The sequence below is a fragment of the Mobula birostris genome, chromosome 3 (assembly GCF_030028105.1).
Source record: "Mobula birostris isolate sMobBir1 chromosome 3, sMobBir1.hap1, whole genome shotgun sequence".
NCBI classification, from domain to species: domain Eukaryota; kingdom Metazoa; phylum Chordata; class Chondrichthyes; order Myliobatiformes; family Myliobatidae; genus Mobula; species Mobula birostris.
In genome coordinates, this window is record NC_092372.1 from 17,351,609 (window position 1) to 17,370,524 (window position 18,916).

An 18,916-nucleotide genomic window follows, 5' to 3' on the forward strand; every position below is an offset into this window, starting at 1 on the left:
CAACGATGGGCCAAATAATAACCTTCACATCTTGAATTGCTTCAAGCATGTATTATCCCAATCACTGTCCTAAAGTCACAGAAAGTTAAGTGGCAAGCACTGAATGTTTCACCCACCTTGCTCCAGCTGCCAGCCACCCACTCAGCACATGGCTGAATATTGCAGGCTGCGGTTGTCTCAGGTTGAGCTTTAAGATGGCATTGCTTGTGTTCCGCACAATAAACTGACCGTTGTTGGATCCCAGTGCCACATGTCTTCGAACACTGGAGGCAAATGCATGTAAGAAAAAATTATATTTATTTTATCCATTTCAAAAATCAATTTCCATAGTATGATCAGAATAGAACAACTGATTCAGTCACCTCACTCCAAGCAGAAACGTTCCATTCACTGCAGGCCTTTACATTACAGTTGAGACTTGTGATTGGTTTGGCTCCTAGCAACTGGCAGTGGAAAGGTCGCAGGAGTCTTTTGTCTCGAGTGTCCAGACACTGAAGATCACGGGTTTTGATTCCACCTCCACAGTTCTCTGAGCACTGCAATGTACCAGTCAAAGAATAACAAATAAAAAAAGTTGATTAATAAGCTTGAAAGAATGCAGAGCAAACTTACGTAGATGTTGCCAGGACTAGAGTTATGGAGAAGGTTGCAATGGAATAGGACTTTCTTCCCTGGAGCACGGGACAATGAGGGGAGATCTTATAGAGGTATACAAAATGAAGAGGGTTATAGATAGGGTAAATGCAATGCAGTATTTTCCACTCAGATTGGGTGAGACTGAAACTAGAGGTCATGGGTTAAGGGTAAATGGATGTTAAGAGGAATCTGAGGGGGATCTTCTTCACTCAGAGGGTAGTACAAGTGTGGAACAAGCTGCTCGTGGAAATAGTAGAGGTGAATTAATTTGTAATACAAGAAAAATTAGTATCAAAGTCAAATTGAAAGTGCATTCATTATTAAAGTATGTGTACGGTATATGTCACCATCAATATTCTCTTTAATTTTTTTTTACCTTGCTCTGAGCAAGAAACTTTACATGGTCTGAAAACCGCACAGCATTTCAAATGTTTTTTTTTTGTAATATGCATACTATGAAGACTTAAAATAAAAATTTAAATCACATGGTTTTGATTTTATTTATTAATTGAAGGGTGTAATGAAATACAGTACAACAAAGAAAATCTTTCATGTTTTGTAAACTTCATTGCGTCTGTCTTTATAACAAGTCCATTGTCTATAAACACAATCCAGATTAGTTTTGCATCCAGATGAAAAATATGTCTTGATCCTTTTGAGATCATGCAAATGTTCCACTTCTAGTCTGCTTCTGGACTTACAGTTGATTGAATTTGTAAGACTGAATCCATGTTCGCAGTCAGCACTAGAAGCTTGAAGTGGTCCAACAATGTCAACAAGAATTGACAGTTCTTCAGACTATTCGTTTCTAAGGGCATTATAGCAGCCACTTAAAGAAACCAACACTGTTTAGAGACTACTGACAGGGGAGTGGTGGGGGGGGTGGGGAATGGGAGTTAATCCTGTATGACACGCCTTCCATCCAATGCAATAACAACAAGGCTCCAAAGTTGAAGAATATATTCGAGTTTTTATTAAGCAACTAGCAAAACAATATTGACGTGATAAAAATAATGGAACTAAAACTAGCGATGAACAAAATAAACATCTTAGTGTACTGTGCTTAAGCTTTTGTCAATGTAATTAAGCTAACTGAACTAGTTTTAATGTAATTAAGTGATGTTTAAGTGGTCAACAAAGAAGATATCACCCCGACTTACTCCCTTAGCTCTCGACTAAACTTCCAAAGACAAACGCATGAATATGTAACTAAAACTCTTCGCTTTTTCCACACCCCCACCCACGTAACTAACTACCATAATAAACATGCAACACAAAATTCAATGCAGATAGAAAATAGATACATGGCTACTACAAACATAATTCAACATATCAATGAACATCGTAAATGAACCAGTTTTAACTTTCTCAGAAAGGACAAATTTCAAATCAGAATCAGAATCAGGTTTAATACACGTTGTGAAATTTGTTAACTTGACGGCATCAGTACAATGCAATACATGATACATATAGATAAAAAACTGAATTGCAGTAAGTATATACATATGTACCGAGAGGAGGTCCTGAAGAAAGATTACTGGGAGCTAGGAAGAAAATTGAAAAGCCGGACCTCCAGAGTAATAATATTAGGATTGCTGCCTGAGCTGCGCGCTAATGATGGTAAGAATAGCAGAATTAAGCAGATGAATGTGTGGTTAAGTAACTGGTGTAGGGGGCAGGGCTTCAAATTCTTGAATCATTGGGATCTATTTTGGGGAAGGTATGACTTATACAAAAAAGATGGATTACACCTGAACCCAAAAGGTACTAATATCCTGGCGGGATTGTTTAATAATGCTGTTAGAGAGGGTTTAAACTAAGTTGGCAAGGGGAAGGAAACCAAGGTGTTAGGGTCAAGGAAGAGGAAAATAGAAATAAGTCAAAAATACTGTGCAGCAAAGATGGCAAGAAGGACAGGCCGAAGAATATGCAGGATAATTTGCTGCAAAGTAGAAATATAGCAAAATCAGCAATAGATACTGATCTAAATGTACTGTACTTAAATGCACGCAACATTAGAAATAAAGTGGATGACCTTGCTGCACAGCTGCAGGTTAAAAGATATGACACTGTGGCCATCACCGAGTCATGGCTAAATGATAGATGTGATTGGGAGCTGAATATCCCAGGATACACAGTGTACAGGAAGGATAGGAAGGTAGGTAAAGGGGGTGGCATGGCCCTGATGGTAAGTAACAATATCAAATCAATAGAAAGAAGGGACATAGGATCAGAAGAGGTAGAATCCTTATGGGTAGAATTAAGAAATGGCAAGGGTAAAAAGACACTAATAGCAGTTATATACAGGCCTCCAAACAGCAGCCAGGATAACTACAAGTTGCAGCTGGAAATAGAAAAAGCGTGTCAGAAGGAAAATGTCAAGATAATTATGGGAGATTTTAATATGAAAGTGGACTGGGAAAGTCAGGAAGGTAATGGATCTCAGGAGAGGGAGTTTGTAGAATGTCTACAGGATGGCTTTTTGGCAGCTTGTCCACCAGGGGACCGGCTGTTTTGGATTGGGTGCTGTGTAACGAACCTGAGGCGATTAGGGAACTGGAGGTAAAGGAACCTCTTGGAAGTAGTGATCATAATATGATTGAGTTCAGTTTCAAATTTGAAAAGGAGAAGCTGGTATCAGGTGTATCGATATTTCAGTGGAACAGGGGAAATTACAGTGGTATGAGAGAGGAACTGGCCCAAGTCGATTGGAAAAGTAAGCTAAATGGAGGGACGGCAGAGCAGAATTGGATGAAATTCCTACAAGAAATAAGGAAAATGCAGGAAAAATATATTCCAAGAAAAAAGAAAATCATAAATGGAAAAATGGCACAAATGTGGCTAACGAGAGAGGTTAAGGCAAAAATAAAAGCAAAAGAAATGGCGTACAAGGAAGCAAAAATTAGTGGGAAAAATGAGGACTAGAAGACTTTTAAAAACTTACAGAAGGAAACTAAGAAAGTCATTAGGAAAGAAAAGATGAATTATGAAAGGAAGTTAGCGATTAACATAAAAAAGGATACTAACGAGTTTTTTTAAATATATGAAGAGTAAAAGACTGACAAGGGTAGATATGGGACCGATTGAAAATGATGCTGGAGAAATTATAATGGATAACAAAGAGATGGTGGAGGAACTGAATGAGTATTTTGCATCAGTCTTCACAGTGGAAGACATGAGCAATATACCTGATAGCCAGAGGTATCAGGGAATAGAATTAGGTACAGTCAAGATTACTAGAGAGAAAGTGCTTGGGAAGCTAAGTGGACTAAGAATAGATAAGTCTCCCGGTCCGGATGAGGTGCACCCAAGGGTTCAGAAGGAGGTGCCTTTGGAGATTGTGGAAGCATTGGAAATGATCTTCCAGGAATCAATAGACTCTGGCATGGTTCCGGAGGACTGGAAGGTCGCAAATGTAGTTCCGTTTTTTAAGAAAGGAAGGAGGCAGCCAAAAGAAAATTACAGACCTATTAGTCCGATGTCGGAGTTGGAAAGGTATTGGAGTCAATCCTCAAGGACGAGGTTATGAAATACCTCAAGGTGCATGACAAGATAGGCCGAAGCCAGCACGGTTTCATGAAGGGAAGATCCTGTCTCACCAACCTATTGGAATTTTTTGAGGTAATCTCGAATAAGATTGACAAGGGAGAGGCTGTGGATGTTGTGTATTTGGATTTTCAAAAGGCCTTCAATAAGGTGCTGCATATGAGGCTGCTTAATAAGATGAGAGCCCATGGAATTATAGGAAAGAGATTGAAATGGGTGGAGCATTGGCTGATAGGCAGAAAGCAAAAGGTGGGAATAAAGGGATCCTATTCTGGTTGGTTGCCGGTTACTAGTGTTGTTCCGCAGGGGTCGGTGTTGGGGCCGCTTCTTTTTACAATGTATATCGATGACTTGGATTATGGATTAAATGGTTTTGTGGCTAAATTTGCGGATGACACCAAGATAGGTGGAGGAACAGGAAATGTTGAAGAAATGGAAAGGTTGCAGAGAGACTTAGTCAGTTTAGGAGAGTGGGCAAAGAAATGGCAGATGAGATACAACGTTGACAAATGTACGGTTGTACATTTCGGAAGAAGAAATAATAGGGCAGATTATTATTTAGATGGGGAGAAAATTCAAAAATCTGAAGTGCAAAGGCACTTGGGGGTCCTTGTGCAGGATACCCTAAAGGTTAACCACCAAGTTGGATCGGCGGTAAGGAAAGCGAATGCTATGTTGGCATTCATTTCAAGAGGAATAGTGTATAAGAGTAAGGAGGTGTTGATGAGGCTCTATGGGGCATTAGTGAGACCTCATTTGGAATACTGTGTGCAGTTTTGGGCCCCCTATCTTAGAAAGGATGTACTGATGTTGGAGAGAGTTCAGAGAAGATTTACGAGGATGATTCCTGGAATGCAGGGGCTAACATATGAGGAGCGTTTGTCGGCTCTTGGATTGTATTCATTAGAGTACAGAAGAATGAGAGGGGATCGCATAGAAACATTTCGAATGTTGAAAGGTTTGGACAGAATAGATGTGGAAAGGTTGTTTCCCTTGGTGGGTGAGTCCAGGACAGGAGGCCATAGTCTTAGAATTAGAGTTAAAACAGAGATGAGGAGAAATTTTTTTAGCCAGAGGGTCATGGATTTGTGGAATTCGTTGCCACATATGGCTCTGGAGGCCCGATCATTGAGGGTGTTTAAGGAGGAGATTGACAGATATCTAACTAGTCAGGGTATCAAGAGATATGGGGAAAAAGCCGGAAATTGGAACTAGATGGGTGAATAGTTTAGCTCATGGAGGAGCTGCGGAGCAGACTTGATGGGCCAAATGACCTACTTCTGCTCCTTTGTCTTGTGATCTTGTGATGTATATAAAGTAGTTAAATTAACTATTTTATATACATATAAAACAGAAATTGAAAAAAGTAGTGAGGTGGTGTTCATGGGTTCACTGTCCATTCAGAAATTGGATGGCAGAGGGGAAAAAGCTATTCCTGAATCGTTGAGTGTGTGCTTTATGGCTTCCTGATAGTAACAATGAGAACAATGCATGTCCTGGATATTGGGGGTCCTTAATGATGGACTTTCTGATGCACTGTTCCTTGAAGATCTCTTGGATACAATGGAAGCTCGTATCCATGATGGAGCTGACTAGTTTTACAACTCTCAAATATCGACATAGAAAAGAAAATGCCATCTGTGCAGTGATGAAGGCTATGTGCTTGGGAGCATTTCAGTTACTGTGCAGCTGCACGTGGTCATGATCTACAACCTTGAGATTAATTTTCTTGCAGGCATTTATAGGAAAATAAAGAAATGCAATAGAATTTATGAAAACCTAGTCAGAAACAAGGACTGACAAGCAACCAATGTGCAAAAGAAGACAAATTGTGCATTAAAAATAAATAGATAGATGTAAAATAATAATAAATAAATAGATAGATAAATATATAGATTATATACATAAATAAATAGACAAATATGTAAACACGAGAAAGTCTGCAGAGGCTGGAAATCCAAAGCAATGCACACAAAATGCTGGAGGAACTCAGCAGATCAGGCATTATCTGTAGAAATGAACAGATAGCTGAAGTTCAGGCCATGACCCTTCTTCAGGACTGGAAAAGAAGGGGGAGATGCTAGAATAAAAAGATGAGGGGAGGGGGATTGATTTTTTTTTAACCGGAAGGAGAAATTGATATTCATGCTTTCAAGTTGAAGCCTACCCAGATGAAATATAAGGTGTTGCTCTTCCAGCCTGAAGGTGGCCTCACCTGGGCACAAGAGGAGGCCACGGACCAACATGGTGGCATGGGAATGGGAATTGAAATCTTCAACCACTGGGAAGTTTCACTTTTGGGGGATGGAGAGAAGGTGCTCAATGATAAATAGGTACACGGATGGCAGATATTTGGAGTGCAGGTAGATGGGACTTGGCAGAAGAACAGGTCAGCATAAACAAGATGGCATGAAGGGCCTGTTTTTGTGATGTAGTACTCCGTGACTCTATGATTGCTTAAATGGATTTCAATGTCCTCTGGATAATGGGACAAACTGGGTCAGGTTGTGGGTGATGGTGATGGAGCAGATGTTAACACAAAAGCCTTGTTCTCTTTGCAATTTCCCCTGGCTCACCTTGCTCCAGTTACCTATTTTCCACATAGCGCATGGACGCACGAAGCATCTCCGAGCAGGGACCGGCTTCTTTGTCTCTTCACAGTCGGATTCTTCATTAGTACTGCACTCCACCTGCCTCCACACAGCCCCAACTCCACACGTGGTAGAGCACTGCACACAAAGTAGTAGAGAAATGAAGCACACAAAACCATGGCAACAGAAAATGGGCACAGCAGTTTGTTAAATGTTCAAGTACCATAAATATACTGTAAAAATTGGTCTTACATAATGAATCTGCAGTTGCAGCAGGAATCAATGTTCTACATCTGTGTATCAGGCACATTCTAAAGGTGTGTCTCACATAACCAAGCAATTCCACTACAAAACATCTGAGGATAGAAGCATACAGTTCTGTGGTATATGCACTTCAGCTTTGTCCTATGGTACAGAAATATTGTTCCATAATGCTACCTCCTGGGCAAACTGCTTCTTCCAAAAGCTCCCTTCTGGAAGAGCAAAAGTGCTATTAAAACAAAAACTGGAACCCATCTTAAAAGTTTCTTCCTCCAGGCAGTCAACCTGATCAACTACTCTGTTTAGACCCCAATGCCACCCCCACCTGTTACACCAGTCACAGCACTTTAAACCACTTTTCATAATGCATTGTAAATACATGCTGATATTTATGTATTTATACACATTTTATTCCCTATCCATACCTTATTTTTGTATAACTGTAATTTTATATTTTAGACAGTTCTTTATAATTATTGATTGTTGCTGTTTTTTGTTACCTGTTGTGCCAACACAGCACAGCAAATTCCTAATACATGGAAATGGCAAATAAGGTTAATCCTTGATCCTTATGATCTCTGTATCTTTCAAATCAGGTTTTCTTTTGACAATCTGTATAGAATTTTTAAATGTTTGCTGCTCAGTGGTTGCAACAGTATCCCATTCAATTTTCCCAATGCTACTAGCAGACTCCAGACAATTTGTGTTGATCATCACGAAGGGTAAAATGATGTGTACTGTATATACCCCGCTTGTATTTTCATCATCGTCATTATGTGCCACATCATATCACCTGGGCAAACATGGTCTCATGACCATAATTGTTCTTGGCAATTTTTTCTACACAAGTGGTTTGCCATTGCCTTCTTCTGGGCAGTGTCTTTACATGACAGGTGACCCCAGCCATTATCAATACTCTTTAGAGATTGTCTGCCTGGAGTCAGTGGTCACATAACTGTGACTTGTGATGTGCACCAGCTGCTCATACAACCACCCACCTCCTACTCCCATGGCTTCACGTGACCCTGATTGGGTGGGGTGGGGGGCTACACATTGCCCACAGATGACCTGCAGACTAGTGGAGGAAAGGAGCACCTCACACCTCCTTTGGAAGAGATGTATCTCCATCCTGCCATCTGAAATTGTATTTTACTCCCTTCAAAACCTACAAAGGTGACACTGATTGCAAACATTATTTGAAGTAGAGTGTGACCCCCCCCCCAGCCCAGAAGATTTAGTTGCAAGTACATTCAGTTGCCACTTTATTAGGTACATTAGGTATTTCTGTATGCTTATGCTCTTCTGCTGCCCATCCAATTCAAGATTCAAAAAGTTCTGCATTCAAAGATGCTCTTCTGCACACCGCTGTTGTAACACGTGGTTATTTGAGTTTCTATTGCCTTCCTGCCAGTTTGAACCAGCCTGGAAATTCTCTTCTGGCCTCTCTCATTAACAAGATATTTTTGTCCACAAAATCCTACACAGGGTTTTTTTGTTTTTGTTTTTCGCACCATTCTCTGTAAACTCTGGAGACTGTTGTGTGTTAAAATACTAGGGGGTCAAAAGCCTCTGAGATACTCAAACCATCCCATCTGGCACCAACAAACATTCCACAGTCAAAGCCACTTAGATCACATTTCTTCCCCATTTTGATGTTTGGTCTGAACAACAACTGAACCTCTTGACCATGTCTGCATGCTTTTATGCATTGAGTTGCTGTCACGTAACTGGCTGATAAGGTAACTGCATTAACAAGCAGCTGTACAGATGTACTTAATAAAGTGGCCATTGAGTATATAAATAAAGCTAACAAATTATTTGTCCTTGGGATTGATTAGCTTTTGCTTTGGCTGTTGAGCACTTCAACCAAACTCGCCCCACCTCCCAATCGGCAATGTGTTCAATGTGTTTAATGGTGGCTTCCATAGGGAAGTTTCCAGAGCTGCCTTCAGCCACAGTCCTTTATTATAAAGGAGGAAGTGAAAGGTATTCTCACTCTCTGCTCATGGAAACTTCCTTGCTTTCTTATCTAATACAGGGAGAAAGTTATTGACCTAAATTTCTGGTTGCCTCACTACAGGAAGGATGTGGAAGCCACAGAAAGAGTGCAGAGGAGATTTACAAGGATGTTGCCTGGATTGGGAAGCATGCTTTATGAGATCAGGTTGAGTGAACTCGGCCTTTTCTCCTTGGAGTGACAGAGGATGAGAGGTGACCTGATAGAGGTGTATCATATGATGAGAGGCATTGATCATGTGGAGAGTCAGAGGCTTTTTTCCCAGGGCTGAAATGGATGCCACAAGAGGACACAGGTTTAAGGTGCTGGGAAATAGATACAGCGGAGATGTCAGGGGTAAGTTTTTTACGCAGAGAGTGGTGAGTGCATGGAATGGGCTGTCGGCAACGGTGGTGGAGGTGGATATGATAGGGTCTTCTAAGAGACTTTTAGATAGGTACATGGAGCTTAGTAAAATAGAGGGCTATAGGTAAGCCTAGTAATTTCTAAGGTAAGGACATATTCGGCACAACTCTGTGGGCCGAAGGGCCTGTATTGTGCTGTAGGTTTTCTATGTTTCTATGTAAATTACAGATCAATAGTGAATAAAAAGATCATCCTCCCTATGATCTTCATTCCCAGAATTCACTAATCACATATATTTAACATTTTTATCTTTTATTTTTATTCTAAATATTCATATATTTAACATAGTATTATTAAAACCATTATATTTAGCTAGCATGAATTCAGCCTGATTAGGTTCATTTACACTTACAGTGCTCTTTGACAGAGTTATATTTATTTCACTTCCGAGATGGCTTAGTGTTAATTTGACTCGACAGCCACACATCCAGGGATGAATTTAATGTTAGAATTTAGTTTATCACTTGTATTACAAAAACATTCTGCCTAATACATTTTACAGTAGATGTAATTCCTCAGATTGAAATGTTTCTTTGCTGCAAGGAAAAGTCTATTACAGCTTTTGACAGCTAGTCTGTACTGCCCATTTAGAAGACAGTAATGGAAAGGCCGTTCATGATGCAAATTTCTTTTAATAATTACACTATAGAGAAATTTATCCGTCATAGTTGGAAGAACATCATGGGGAAATTCTGGATGTGCGGTTAAGAGTTGAGGATCAGTGATCCAGAAACTTCAGTTTTAATCTTATGACAAGAAATGCTTGAAATCTGGATCAATGCACGTGAAATGCTGGAGGAACTCAACAGGCCAGGCAGCATCAATGGAAGCGAGTGCAGTCGACATTTTGGGCCAAAACCCCTCAGCCCCAAAAGTCGACTGTACTCTTTTCCATAGGTGCTGCCTGGCCTGCTGAGTTCCTCTAGTATTTTGCGTGTGTTATTTGGATTTCCAGCATCTTGTTTGTCATACATTAAACACGTCATTTGCATCAAATCAAACCAGCCTGGATTGTGCTGAGCAGTGTGCAAGTGTTGCTACACCTCCAGTGCCAACACTGCATGCCCACAAATCACTAATCCTAATTCGTATATCTTTGGAATGTGAGAGGAAATTGGATAGTAAGTCTGGAGGTGGCAGCGGCAAGGATGAGAGTTGCAGGAAGCAGGAAGCCAGCAGTATTACAGAGGTAAGAGTAGCTTGCATCCCCATTGATCCAAATTATTACAGAAAGAATCCTGTTCCCCTTCACGCAGCCCAGGAGACAAATGAGATCTGGTTATAGTTGTGACAAAGTTTTATTTTCCTTCTCTCATTGTTTAGCTGGTGTGAACGAGTTGAGAGAGTGAAAGTAAAGTGGAAAGGCCCAGATAGGGTGGACATGGAGAGGATGTTTCCAGTAGTAGAAGAGTCCAGTACCAGAGGGCAGAACCTTGGAATACAAGGACAACCCTTTAGAACAGATGAGGAGGAACTTCTTTAAACAGAGGATGGTGAATCGGTGGAATTCATAGCCACAGGCAGCTGTGGAGGCCAAGTCACTGGGTATACTGAAAGTGGAGGTTGATAGGTTCTTAGTTCGTCAGGGTGTCAATGGCTATGGGAAAAAGGCAGGAGAATGTTGCTGAGAGGGATAATAAATCAGCTGTGAGGGAATGGTGAAGCAGATTTGATGGGTGGATGGCCTAAATCTGCCCCTATGCCTTATGGTCTTAAAAGTTCATTCAGATAGTTCAGGGAAGAAAATCTGGTGCCTTTGCCACAGCCTGTCTTGTTCTTGTTCTTATTCTGGACCCTTGACTGTCTTCTGACATCATCAGCGAATTCAAAGGGTAATAAATGATAGATGGTAAATGCTGGACTCTCCAGTCATGAGCTCATCCCAAAAACAAATAAATCAGAAGATATATAAGACTTTCAAAAGTATTAAAACTTGATGTATCCATAAACTATAACAGATTTATTTATATGAAGACCTACCTCACTCCAGTTCCCAACTTTCCAGAAAACAGTGCCTGTCCTAGTTAGGTTCTCAAAATCATCGTTATCTATTGTAACATTAGTCGATATTGTTGCAGGCACAGTATTCTTCAAGGGTGCTCTAGTGGTTGAGTCCGCTGTGGAGAACAGAAATGTATTTCCAAATGGTTTTGAGAGATTTACCCAAGATGAAGGTGTGGTACCAGCTACATTAGAAGTTGTAAGCTCAAAGGTGACCTGCGGCCTGTTGTCACCAGGAAGAGCTGGGTTATCAGTAGCACTGGAAAAGTGATTGGCATTCAGCATCTTCAGTAGTTTCAGTTTAAGTCGGTCAATAGTTGCTTTGACTTCTGGATCTACTTTAAATTTTGAAAGATTTATTTTTCTATGATTAAAACCTGGAGAAGCTGCTGTTGCATTTGGCTTGACGGCGTATGTCCTACTGGGTGTTACTGTAGTCATAAGTGTTTCCTGTGTAGCACTGAGCAATGTAGATTTATCACCATACACAGGGGCTGTTGGTGTTTTTGCAATTGTATCATCAGATCCATCTGTTACAATAGAAAGCTCAGGACCTTCTGTAAATGAGGGCAGGTAAGCAATCTCTTCAGTGGTGACTTGATCATCTGTAGAGATACCAACGTTTTCATCTGCGGTGTTTTGTGTAGCATTCACAGTTTGAGTTGTATGTGTGATCTTTCCGGGTTCAAGAAATCTCTTTCCAATGTTAGTATTACCCTTCCTGGTTAGATCCTGATGGCTGGGATTAAAGTCATTGTCATAGTGTTTATTGTACAACACTGTGTTGTTTTCCCCATTGGGCTCGAGTTTGTTTTCCAAATTCATCTGATCTCTTGTTGTGGTAGATGTAGAAGTCGCAGGATCCATGTCAATAGGTGGCTGCATAGTGATGTTGAAGAGAAGTGGTTGTTCGGTTGTGATAAGCATCTGTTCGTAGTTAGGTTGAACTTTACCATCTGAGTGATTTAGACCATATTTAGGCCACAGTTTGTTAGGGAAGACTTTGTTAAAAATCTTGCCGCCTTTGGGCTTCCATGGAGGAAGGAGATTTTTCTTATTGACAGGACAGCTCCTTAAACCACATAAGCCTTTAGTATTTGGCCTTTTGGATATATTACAGAGCTCCTTATTAATCAAGGTGCATATTACCGTCCGTGTGCGGAATCCACCCCCACATGTAGCTGAACACTGAAAAATAAATAGCAAAAATCAGAAGAGGCCTTCTAAATATATGGAAAACAGACTGAAATATAAACACAGCCAAAAATTAGCCCTTTTTGAACAATATTGTCATATAGATTAAAATTATTGAGGAAATAATACTCCTCTATGTCTGATTTCAATCATTTGTGTACCACTTCTTAGCTTTGTTTAGGCCTCTCTTTATTATCTATCTCTCTAGGTATATATGTATGTATCTATGTATTTATATTTTGAGATCATCAAGAACCTCTCAACCTCGACTTTGAGCCGCACCACCCAGCAATTCCTGGGATTTAATCCAAGACTAATCACGGGACAAATTAAAATGACCAATTAACTTATCAAATGGGTCATCTTTGGTCTGTGGGAGGAAACCCATGCAATCACGGGGAGAACGTACAAACGCCTTAGAGGCAGCCGTCTATTAATATTTCTAAGAATTTCTGAAATTATTCCCAAATACTTCCTTGATTTGTAAGGACATCAAAAGTTATGGGGAGAAAGCAGGAAAATTAGGCTAGGATTACATTGGGGGATTGTTGGGCAGCATGACTTGAAGTATTTGATTTTATCTCAATAAAATAAAATGAAAAAATAATGGGTTTGACAGGGATAATAATAATTCAGCCATGATGGAATGGCTGATTCATTGGGCCAAGTGGCTGAATTTTGTTCCTTTGCCTTTGTGTTGGGCACGTGGCCAAGTGGTTAAGGCGTTCATCTGGTTATCTCAAGGTCGCTAGTTCGAGCCTCAGCTGTGGCAGCATGTTTGTGCCCTTGAGCAAGGTGCTTAATCACACATTGTGCGAGGAGTGGCGCCCCACACAGATTTCCAATCTGCGACTTGTAAGGCATGAAAATGCCTGACACAGGCCTCTCATGGTCTGAGTCGGCGTTCCCTCCCCTCCCTCCTTATGGTCTAATAACAGAATATTAAACAAGCATTTCATTCTGCATGAACTGTTTGGTTGGCACATCTATTGTTTTGCTCAGTATGATTTACAGCAGTGCTTAGAATACACCTCACATTTCTGGTGCATTCGAGCAAAAAATGGATAAATGACTGTGGCGAACAAATGAAGGAGCAATGATCAGTACAGCTGACTCACATTAATATCATGAATTAACATTTCTAAATCAGTATTCAGTATCTCCAAGCCAATGAAATCCACAGACAACATGCAGCCAGAGTGTTCACTTCGTTGAGCTTTTATAAGGCATGAGTCAACCTGACACAGAGTATTGTGAACAGTTTTAGGCCCCTTATCTGAGAAAGGATGTACTGGCATTGGAAAGGAGCCAGAAGGGTTCACCAAAGGCCTGGATAGAACGGACATGGAGAGGATGTTTCCTGTAGTGGGGGAATCTAGGACCAGAGGGCACAGCCACAGAATAGAAGGATGTCCATTTGGAACAGAGATGAGGAAGAACTTCTTTAGCCAGAGTGCAGTGAACCTGAGGAATTTATTGCCACAGACGGCTATGGAGGCTAAGTCGTTGGGTATACTTAAAGCAGAGATTGATAGATTCTTAATTAGCAAGGCTGTCAAAGGTTACAGGGAGAAGGCAGGAGAATGGGGTTGAGAGGGATAATAAATCAGCCACGATGGAATGGCGGAGTAGACTCAATGGGCCCAATGGCCTAATACTACTCCTGTACCTTATGGTTTTATAGTCTAATGTTAGAGATACACTATGTTCTTTTATATCATTTAATTAATAATATATACTTACAATTTATTTGAAATAACTTTGAATGATGATAAGCATGAATTTTGTCAAGCAGATTTCAAATCAGTTGAATGGGATTGAAATGATGAAAAGATAAAAGTCATTAAAACAATCATTACCAAAGAATAGAGTTATTAGAACACATTTAGCTTGTATTTAACTGGGAGGAGGAAGGATGCAGCCCACAGAACTGCTGCCTAGCAGCACGGGAGATCCAGGTTCAGACCTTAGATGCTATTTGGGGGGATTTGATGCCCTCTATCTGACCACATGAGTTTCCTCTTACCACATCCCAAAAACATGCTTCTCAACTCTCTCCAATGTCAGCATATCCTTTCTAAAATATGGAGCACAAAACTGCACACAATACTCCAAGTGTGGTCTCATGAGTGCCTTATAGAGCCTCAACATCACATCCCTGCTATATTCTATATTTCTAGAAATGAATGCCAACATTGCATTCCCTTTCTTCACAATTGACTCAACCTGGTGGGTATCTTGCACAATGACTCCCAAATCCCTTTGCATCTCTGCATTTTGAATTCTCTCCCCATCTAAATAATAGTCTGACCATTTACTTCTTCCACCAAAGTGCATGACCATACACTTTCCAACATGGTATTTCATTTGCCACTTCTTTGTCCATTCCCCTAACCCCTAAACTATCTAAGTCTCTCTGCAGGCTCTCTGTTCCCTCAACACTACCCACTCCTCCACCTATCTTTGTATCATCATCAAATTTAGCCACAAATCCATTAATACCATAGTTCAAATCATTGACATACATCATAAAAAGCTGCTCTACAAAGCCATCTCGTAGACATTCAACAAATTCTCTCTCTTGTGATATGACACCATCCTGATTTTCCCAATCCCCTTGCATATTGAAGTTCCTCATGACAATTGTGGCATAACCGTACAGCTTGGCTACTATTTGGAGGCTTTTATATGACTTCCATAATGTGTTTTACCTTTGTACTTCCTTAACTCCATCCACAGAGATTCAACATTCTCTAACCCTATGTCACCTCTTTCTGAAGATGTAATTGCATCCCTTACCAACAGAGCCACACCACTGCCTATGCTTCCTACCTGTCCTTTCGATACAAAGTATGTCCTTTGATGTTGAGCTCCCAACTATGACCTTCTTTCAGCCATGACTCAGTGATGCCCACAACGTCATACTGACCAATCTCTAATTGCGCCATGAGTTTGTCCACCTTATACCAAATGCTACATCCATTTAAATACAGCACTTTCAGTCCTGCATTCTTTGCCCTTTTGAATTTTGCCTCTGTGGTACAATTTAACTCTGCTCTATCTGCATTTGTTCCAAACATTAGCTTGTCCTTCCTTACATTCATGTAACACCCATCGCCTATTTGTAAACCTGCTGGCTCATACTCAGCTCTATCATACTGGTTCCCATCCCCTTGCCATATTAAATTAGACCACTCCCAAGGGCTCTATTAAAACCTGCCCACAAGAATATAGGTTGCCCCCACTCAGATTCAAGTGCAACCGTCCCTTTTGTACAGGTCACACCTGCCCCAGAAGAGGTCCCAATTATCCAGAAATCTGAATCCCTGTCCCCTGCTCCAATTCTTCAACCACACATTTATCTTCTACCTCATTCTATTCCTATCCTCACTGTTGTGTGGCACAGGCAGCAATCCGGAGATTACTACCCTTCAGGTCCTGCTTCTCAGCTTCCTTCCTAACTCCCTGAATTCTGTTTTCAGGACCTCCTCCCTTTTTCTACCTATGTCATGGTACCAATATGTAGCACGACTCTGGCTGCTCACCCTCCCTTGTCAGAATATGGTGGACACATTCAGACAAATCGCGGGCCTGGCACCTGGGAGGCAAACTACTGTCCAAGTTTCTTTTTTGCGTCCACAGAATCGTCTATCTGCCCCCTGACTATAGAGTCCCCTATTACTGCTGCCATCCTCTTCAGTTCCCTACCTTTTTGAGCCACAGGGCCAGACTCAGTGCCAGAGATTCCCCCAGGTATGTTGTCCTCCCCAACAGTACTCAAAATGGAGTACTTATTGTTGAGGGGGACGGTCACAGCATTGCTCTCCACTATCTGACATTCTCCCTTCCCTCTCTTGACAGCCACCATTTATCTGTCTCTGGTATCCTCCTGTAGCTCCAGTCTATCACCCCTTCACTTTCCCTGACAAGCCAAAGGCCGTCAAGCTGCACCGAGCAATGCTAGCATTCATTCTGAGAGGATTAGAATATCAGATCAAGGATGTAGTGCGAGGTTTATAAGACATTGGTCAGATAACACTTGGAGTATTGTGAGCAATTTTAGGCCCTTCATCTAAGAAAAGATGTGCTGGCAATGGAGTGGATCCAGCGGACATTCACCAGAATGACCTGGAAATAAAAAGATGAACATATGAGAAGTGCTGATGGCTCTGAGCCTGTACTTGCTGGAGCCAGAGGGTGGTGAACCTGTTCAATTCATCGCTGCAGGTAGCTGTAGAGGTCAAGTTGTTGGCTATATTTAAAGTTGCGGTCAATTCATTGAGGCCAAGTCATTGAGGCCAGGGTATGGTGAACCTGTGCAATTCATCAGTGCAGACAGCTGCAGAAGTCATTGAGTATATTTAAAATGGAGGCTGATAAGTAAGTGTGTTAAAGGTTACTAGGAGTAGGCAAGAGGATTGGGTTAAGAGGGAAAATAAATTATCCATGATCAAATGGCTGAGCTGTCTCAGGCCAAATGGTCTAATTCTGCTGTGTTGTTTTATGTTCTTATGGGTTTACATGAATGCGAGGCACAATTCTGCCAATGGGGAGACCTGCAGAAGTGAAAAGTGCTAGCAAAGACCCAGAAGGGGAACATAAAGAGAAAACAATGTGAGAGGCAATGAAACCAACACAATATTTTCTAAAGATACTGAGATCCCACCACACCACCAGGTTCAGGAACAGTTACCATCAGGGTCTTGAACCAGAGGGGTAACTTCACTTGCCCTATTATTGAAATATTCTCACAACCTATGGACTCACTTTCAGGCACTCTTATCTCATTTTCCTGATATTTATTGCTTATTTATTTATTATTATTATCTCTTTCTTTTTTGTATTTGCACATTTCATTGTCTGGTTATATTAGCCCACTGGTTGAACACCCAAAATGGTGCGTTCTTTCATTGATTCTGTTATGGTTATTATTCTATAGATTTATTGAATAAGCCTGTAAGAAAATGAATCTCAGAGTTGTACATGGTGACATATATGTACTTTGAGAATAAATTTATTTAGAACTTCAGAAAGAGTAAGAAGTGGGAAATTGGGCCCATTCTGGATATATTCATTCATGACCACCATGCAAGTACAAAGCAAATTTGATTATATTTGTACTTTATACCCATTTTCATGTTATGGAAGGTTAAATCAATTATTAACCTATTGAAAATAATACATCATGAAGAATATCCAAGACCCGGTGGCTTCCATTCTGGAGCATGAAAAGAATTAAGAGAATGAGCTACAGGTGTGTAATGATGTCTTAATTATACAGAAAATGTTCTGAAATTTGCCAATGCTATTCCATTATTGAAGGTTGAGAGATAATGAATCAAATCAGTGTATCATTCCAGTTTGACATCACTTTTGTCACATTCAATCATGCTTCATTCAGTGGAGTATGACATTATACGAAGTGAAGATCATTCCTACAGTGGTATTTATAGAACCCGTATCCAGGAACAAACATTACCTATTAAAGTTAAAGATGTCCCTTTGTTTAGCTATGAATCAATTATCCAAAATTGGGTTAAAAATGAAAAAACGGTAAATAATGAAGAATCAATTCCATTGTTAAGATGGTTTGAGGTTAAAGCTAATTTTAACAGGATATGACTGGATAATAAATTGTTAGAAAGTCTCATGCAATTTGATGCTGGAAGATCAGACCTTTAAAGCCAGAATCTGAAAAAGTATTTTCAGAAAATATTAAAAGGAAATATGGAAATTGAGTTATAATGGATATTTCTTATTTCTTGGGACTGTAATAATGCTCAATCCTAAACTTTTATGCGTATGCCTAGATTGACGGTGAAATCTCAGATGCCACAGGCATAAAACACACTGGCATCATATGAATGCTAGTGTAAAAATAAGTAAATCAGCCATGATTGAATGGCAGAGCAGGCTCGATGGACCAAATGGCCTATGTCTTATAGTCTTCTGGTCTACTACACTGGTTAAAGTTGACACAGCTGCTTTGAGAGGCAGTAGCAATTATACACCCAGTGGCCATTTTATGAGGTGCCTCATCAAAGTTGCTGGTGAACGCAGCAGGCCAGGCAGCATCTCTAGGAAGAGGTACAGTCGACGCTTCAGGCCGAGACTCTTCGGGTCCTTTCGGGTCTCGGCCTGAAACGTCAACTGTACCTCTTCCTAGAGATGCTGCCTGGCCTGCTGCGTTCACCAGCAACTTTGATGTGTGTTGCTTGAATTTCCAGCATCTGCAGAATTCCTGTTGTTTATGAGGTGCCTCCTG

The 18,916-nt window shown here is 40.6% G+C and overlaps 1 protein-coding gene across 2 annotated transcripts in view; it reads right to left on the reverse strand.

The window, feature by feature from the left end:
* The window catches only part of LOC140194909 (A disintegrin and metalloproteinase with thrombospondin motifs 12-like), a 688,485-nt gene that overhangs the window by 81,333 nt on the left and 588,236 nt on the right, over positions 1-18,916 (reverse strand). For both annotated transcript variants that reach the window (XM_072252276.1, XM_072252277.1), the window contains exons 19-22: positions 11,437-12,645; positions 6,759-6,911; positions 363-536; positions 117-263 (exon numbers count right to left, since the gene is read on the reverse strand). In XM_072252276.1, coding sequence (XP_072108377.1) covers positions 117-263; positions 363-536; positions 6,759-6,911; positions 11,437-12,645 — 1,683 coding nt within the window. The remainder of the gene's footprint in view (positions 1-116; positions 264-362; positions 537-6,758; positions 6,912-11,436; positions 12,646-18,916) is intronic.